The sequence below is a fragment of the Stomoxys calcitrans genome, chromosome 3 (assembly GCF_963082655.1).
Source record: "Stomoxys calcitrans chromosome 3, idStoCalc2.1, whole genome shotgun sequence".
Taxonomy (NCBI): Eukaryota; Metazoa; Arthropoda; class Insecta; order Diptera; family Muscidae; genus Stomoxys; species Stomoxys calcitrans.
In genome coordinates this window covers 152369479-152376358 of record NC_081554.1, presented here as the reverse complement: position 1 = coordinate 152376358, position 6880 = coordinate 152369479, and the positions used below count along the sequence as shown (strand labels likewise).

Here is a 6880-nt window from a genome sequence, read left to right as displayed (position 1 = left end):
TGAATCCACCAATTAATTGGCCATGGTGATAAACCTCCAACTGTGGTGGGTGGCAACGAACATTCTGCCATAAAGCACAAATTCATAGCCAACTACAATTGTCCGTGAACTTTTAATGGTTTTCATGTGTATGCCTCGTGATGATGTCCCTACCGCATCGTGACCATGGTGCTATCTCCAATTCCTGGCACTTTGCCTGATAAATTGTTAACCGGATGTATTGTTTGCATTGGCCGAAGCGACAACCTGAATGCGAGTGCCATAAGCGCCCATCCTTTGCATCAAGAATAAGTGTCAGACCAGCTCATCCATGCAGCTGCTGGTGGCTATTATTGTCAGTGCTGCGACTACAACATTATCATCAGCTGCGGCGGCATCGGCGATTGCCAGGTCCAGTGGCTGACTACATGTCCAAAAACAGCCTGGTTGTATTGAAGTGCGTTTTGTTAGAATAACTACCTGGCAGGTGGCCACCTACTAAGTTAACAATGTGCGTGGGCAATGTTGTAAATGGAAATGATGGGGGCGAACCATAAAGAGTGTGACTCTACCATAGATAGATGCTGGCAGACAAGCATGGTAGCTGCTTGGCTAGCTCACTCCCTTAACATCGTCGCCCATTGGTTGCTGTTAAATGATGTGACCATAATTAAAGTGACTGCATCTGGGTGCCAATCTTTGGTTGATAGGTTATATTGATTTGGCTCATGGCAACGATTTCCGCCAATGTCATTTACCACCGACTACCTTTTGTATTCAATGTCGTTATTAGGCTTTAGACTGCGATGTAATGTCAATGATATGTAGATTGTAATGTTGAAGTTAAGCTGCCTTTGGAGAAAGATAGTCCACCGTTTTTACGAGAGTTTTGATATCTGTCATATAGACCGCTGTCCCGATTCAACTTCTTGCTGTCTCAAAGGCTCAGTTTCTGACGGACCGTTCTTTTGATTCGACTTCTAAAGATTATAGAAGACGAATATCGGATGAACACACACTATGAAAGTACCGATATTATAGCGCCAGACAACCCACATTACCACGATGTTCAAAGTATGCAATATAATTGGATACCCTACTTCTTCAAATAATGCCATCGCTCTCCTCTGGATACGGCTCAGTAGCTCCAAGAATGATTTAGAAGCTCCACCGCATACATGTGAGTTATACTCAATTTTCGGCCTTATGAAAGAGGTTTAGTTGTTTAGGAGATCAGAGGAAATGAAGAGTTGAAGTAGTTTTTGCACCTCTTAAGGATACCTAAACACTGGAATGCTTCTTTCGACACTTAGAATATGTGCTAAGGCCAACGGATATGACACTGTATCTTTATGTCGTGAATATCAAGATATTCTGATTGTTCGACATTTATACCGTTGACAAATGGAGATTGTGAGGGGTCAGCGAATCGTTTATGTTACAACAAACAGCACTGAGTCTTTAATGCATTAAAATCTACTTTATTTATTCGACCCCACTCTGAAATGGCTAATATTGGCAGAGTGTATCGTCCATAATTCGCCTCTAGTCCTCGATCTGTTAAAGACTTTCATCCGCAAATCAGTAGATCGTATTCGATATCTCACTCAACAGATTATTGATGGAAATAAGGAATGGAGAAGCAGAAAGAAAAGAGATATCGGTCTATATATCAGCTATATCCAAATCTGGACCGATTTGGGCCAAGTTGTAGAAAAATGTCGAAGAGCCTAACACAACTCACTGTCCCAAACTACGGCGAAATTGGACAATAAATGCGCCTTTTATGGCCCCAAAACTTGAAATCGAGAGATCGGTCTATATGACAGCTATATTCAAATCTGGACCGATCTGGGCCAAATTGAAGAAGGATGTCGAAGGGCCTAAAGAAATATGTCAAAGGGCTTAACTTTACCCACTGTTCTAAATTTCGGCGACATCGGACAATAAATGCGCCTTTTACGGGGCCAAGACTTTAAACGAGGGATCGGTCTATATCAGTGGTGGGTATAAAAGGCCATTTGCAACAACAAAAGCGACAACCTTTGATAGGAGTGCATCGTGTCAGACCCTATCAAATGTCATGGAGATATCTAGAGCTACCTTAAACTCACCAAACTGGCGGATTGAGCGACTCCAGCGTTCCGACAGAAATGCCATGAGGTCGTCCGTGAAGCGATTTCTGCTGAAGCCATACTGTTGGTCGCTATGTAGGCTTATAGCAGTTGGTCTGTAATTCGCAAGGTTCCCTAGAACCTCCCAAGGTGCCTAGAAACCTCCCGCATTGTAAGCAAGGTTGAATATGTTGCATAATGCACAAGCGATTTTCGAAGAATATTTGCGTAAGACAAGTGTTGTTATGCCATCCTCGTCCGGGGTTTCTCGAGCACCCTTTGAACTAAAAACCACAAAAGAAGGAATACCACTTTTCCTGTCTGAGTTGCGCTGGTGACAATCTTTCCCATCGAGTCATCCGCTATTGATGCGTTGATAATTTCAGCATTCTATCAACCTAAGTTACCAGGAGAGACGATCTTTATGATCACTACAGAGTCATGTATAGACTCCAAATTTAAAGCTATTTCGAGCTCTTCCAATTTTCTGGGTTGAGAACGTGCATCCTGTAGTTTTCATTTTTAAATTGGTTTGGGTGCCAGGTGGACTAGGGTTCTAAACTTTTTCTGAGAACCTATAGTATCCATTATTGATTTCTTAGACTAGATAGAACTCAATAAGAAGTATATTCATCATCGTTTCTAGTTTATCTTGCGGTATAGGAATTAGTGACCTCATTATTCCGACTACGGCCAGTCTTTGGATTTACTATAACTCTAGAACACAATCTTGCCTATCCCCATTGAACCATATGTCGGTACTGATCTTAATGAGGTTGTGAACATCTGTTATATCATGAGTAGTTGACCCGAACATCCTCCTTCAGGAGTAGAAGGTTCACAATGCCCTACAGTTTATTCCTTTTCCTCGCTATCAAGTGCAGCTTCGAATCGAAGATTAGACCTACTTATTTAGCTTTCTTCAATTCCATTCAGAGATTGGATTTTAAATTTTGGTATTTTTCTGTTCAGTCTTCCTCGGGACCTGAATTCAACTTGATAGCCTGCCTATTGACCTGTCTATGAACTTTGCCTCAAACTGGTAGCACGATATTACCCAATTTAATCTATCTTCACCTTGTTAAATGTCGCCACATTATCGTAGAATGTGGCCATGGTGTAGCTATTCTTTTGAAAAGTCGTCTAGACACGTGGAACTAGGGTCGTTTCCTCCGTCTGTTAATAAATTTTCCGCATTTGTCCAAGCTCATATAGCCAAGATTTTTAACCTATTTTTATTTGTTCTGAAGATTCTGTAAAATTCTACTTCATGACTTTCAGATTAACAAGAATTCATCTCTCTATGGAGGTCACATATTTTCTCATTGAGAACTGATTTGGCTTCTGTATAAAAATTGTTTGTGACAAATAAACAAAAATCTCAAAAAAAAAAATCACTAAGCCATACAGAATTTATCAGCAGTGGTGAATGGTTGTTCGACTCTCGCACACCCACACATAAGACCAGAACTTTGGCAAGAAGACAGGAAACCAGCTGCTAGGACAATTCAAAGTTTTCGATTGAGACAGGAAGTGGGTGGCTTGTTGTCGTGGGTGGGCTTGTGCTTGGGTGTATGCGGCCCAATGTTAATGTTGACAATCATACTTAAGCATGGCCGGGATATGGTGAAGAATATTTAATTTCCTTTTCCTGTTCCTTTTTTCGGCTCAATTACATGCGATTATGTCTTGTTTTATTGAGTGTGTGTGTGTATAAGTGTGCATATGGGAATGAAGAAGTCTTCATAGATTCATTCACCATTGGCTAAATGATTGTGTGGGTGTCTAATGTATGCCTGAAATTGGGTGTGATTGTATGTCTATCATTTTGTTAGATTCTCAGGATTACACATGCCTTAGTGAGTGTAGCTGTGTGGGTGTGAGTTTATGAGTGCTGTGTGTGTGTATGAATATATCAACTTATTTGAAGATTGTGAAAATGTAAACACTTAATAAAAACAATTTACAGATTTTATGAAGCATCACAGAAGAAAAGGTAGCACACCTGATTGTCAGCTGTTTTTCGGTGTTTATTCGGCACAGTCTCTAAATCGTGGCACATAACGCGTATAAATGGCATACATGAAGCCTAGGAGCGTATAATATGATTTAGGTACTTTGAGAATTTGTTATAATTTAAAGCTTTTTCGTGACTTGGGTATTGATGCTGAGCATGGGAACTCTTGGAGTCATTGGAATGGAGTCATTTTCAGAGATTTGTCATTTTGGAAGAAACAAAAACGCACTCGATAAGTATACCGGCTCGAGTAATATCACTTTCATAGTTGAACTACTTGTGGTCGTTGGCCTGTTTGCTTATATTAATTTATAATTTAATAAATATATTGGTCTGATTATGATAATGTGTCACTTAATTTATTGGTGTTGGGAAGTAAAGTGTGAATCTATCCTCTCAGGTTTGGATTATGTCTGCGGCAACCCAATTAGGTGAATATTTACTCGACATCATAATAGTTTATGCAAAAATTTTTACTTAGTATCTTCAATCTATTGGCATATTTCTCAAAGTTTTTTCTTTGGGCTTCCGGGTTTGGTTTGCGCTCGAAAATGTATGTAAGGAAACATAAGGCTAATTTTCCCATAATTGACACTTGATTCCTTTTGGTGTACGAGAGAGCTAAGAAGCTGAAGTTCCCACTTTAGGGTATGCCTTCAACTAGCCAGCTTAAGCAGGCTTACTTATGAATACACCTTGACAGCACATCGCCTATTGTTATACCCTACACCACTACTGTAGTACAGGGTATTATAACTTAGTGAATTAGTTTGTAACACCCAAAAGGAAGAGAGATAGACCCATTGATATATATACCGATCGATTCAGAAACGCTTTCTGATTCAATTTAGCTATTTCCGTCTGTCTGGCTGTCTGTCCGTCCGTCTGTATGTCCGTCTATCCATGATAATTTGTGTACAAAGTACAGGTCGCAGTTTTCATCCGATCGTCTTCAAATTTGGCACAGGCATGTTTTTTTTTGGCCTAGAGACGAAGCCCATTGAAATTGAAAAAATCGGTTCAGATCTGGATATAGCTCCCATATATATGTTCATCCGATGTTCAGTAATACTGCAATAAAATGGTTTATTAACCAATTCTCTCGAAATTTGGCAGGAACGATTTCTTTACGACTGTCGACATTATTGGTAAATTTCATGGAAATCGGTTCAGATTTAGATATAGCTCTCATAAGTGTATATATCGGCCGATTTTCACTCCTAGAGCCACAGCAAGCACAGTTATTGACTAATCTTGCCAAAATTTTGTAAAGGGTGATTTTTTTGAGGTTAGGATTTTCATGCATTAGTATTTGACAGATCACGTGGGATTTCAGACATGGTGTCAAAGAGAAAGATGCTCAGTATGCTTTGACATTTCATCATGAATAGACTTACTAACGAGCAACGCTTGCAAATCATTGAATTTTATTACCAAAATCAGTGTTCGGTTCGAAATGTGTTCATTCACCGTAACGTTGCGTCCAACAGCATCTTTGAAAAAATACGGTCCAATGATTCCACCAGCGTACAAACCACACCAAACAGTGCATTTTTCGGGATGCATGGGCAGTTCTTGAACGGCTTCTGGTTGCTCTTCACTCCAAATGCGGCAATTTTGCTTATTTACGTAGCCATTCAACCAGAAATGAGCCTCATCGCTGAACGGTGAATGAACACATTTCGAACCGAACACTGATTTTGGTAATAAAATTCAATGATTTGCAAGCGTTGCTCGTTAGTAAGTCTATTCATGATGAAATGTCAAAGCATACTGAGCATCTTTCTCTTTGACACCATGTCTGAAATCCCAATTTTCTCGAAATTCGGCTGGAGGGATTTTCTCTTGACTCTCAATATTACTGGTGAAGTTCATGGAAATCGGTTCAGATTAAGATATAGCTCTCATATATATATATATATATATATATATCGTCCGATTTCAACTTCTAGAGTCACAGCAATCGCATTTATTAATCCATCTTGCCAAAATTTTGCAAAACGCTTTCCTCGACGACTGCCGACGACAGACTAATAAGACGAAAATCTTTCGCCTTCATGTGGTTAGGTTTTCCTGCTTTCGGAATAAAAATGATCTTCGTGTCCGTCCATCCCACAGGTATATACGACATTCTGATACAAGCGGAGTATATCTCTCTAAGCTAGGTAGCCAATCTAACAGACACAGCTTGTAATTCAACCGGTGATACATCATCAGGGCCTGGCGATTTAAAGGGGTCGAAACTTCTTATCGCCCAAAGGATTTTCGGCTCAGACATAAGTTCCCTAATGGCCTCCGACGAATGTATATGAGTGACAACCTCTTCTGGCGCCTCGTTGTCCGTTGAAGAATTTCCTGGGAAATGTATATCAACGAGTAGTTCTAGTGTTTCCTCACTAGACATTGTCCATATATCTCTGACTTCTGAATATACCCCACTGTAATAGGTCTTGAGGACAGAATCTTCCTTAGCCTAGAGGCCTGAGATGTATCCCCCACGGAGCTGCAGAATTCTACCCAGGATTTGTTCTGAGCCTTTCTAAGCTCGCCCCCATATTTTCTTAGCTCAGTCTTATAGATGTCCCAATCGTGTGGTGCTCTTGTGGCTTTTGCTCTGTTGAAGAGTTTTCTGCAGTCCTTCTTTAAACCAAACAGCTCTGGGATCCACCATGGCGTTCGCTGTTTGCCCCTTGGCTTGACACTAGGGCATGCTTGACACAAGCGAGTCATTTAGGGCTTTCGTGTTCCGCTTGACGACTATCTAATGTAC

The 6880-nt window shown here is 40.4% G+C and overlaps 1 protein-coding gene across 1 annotated transcript in view; it reads right to left on the bottom strand.

The window, feature by feature from the left end:
- Positions 1 to 294: 294 nt before the first annotated feature.
- The window catches only part of LOC106092580 (collagen alpha-1(I) chain-like), a 28489-nt gene continuing 21903 nt past the window's right edge, over positions 295 to 6880 (bottom strand). The window contains exon 5 of the mRNA XM_059365649.1: positions 295 to 474. Coding sequence (XP_059221632.1) covers positions 295 to 474 — 180 coding nt within the window. The remainder of the gene's footprint in view (positions 475 to 6880) is intronic.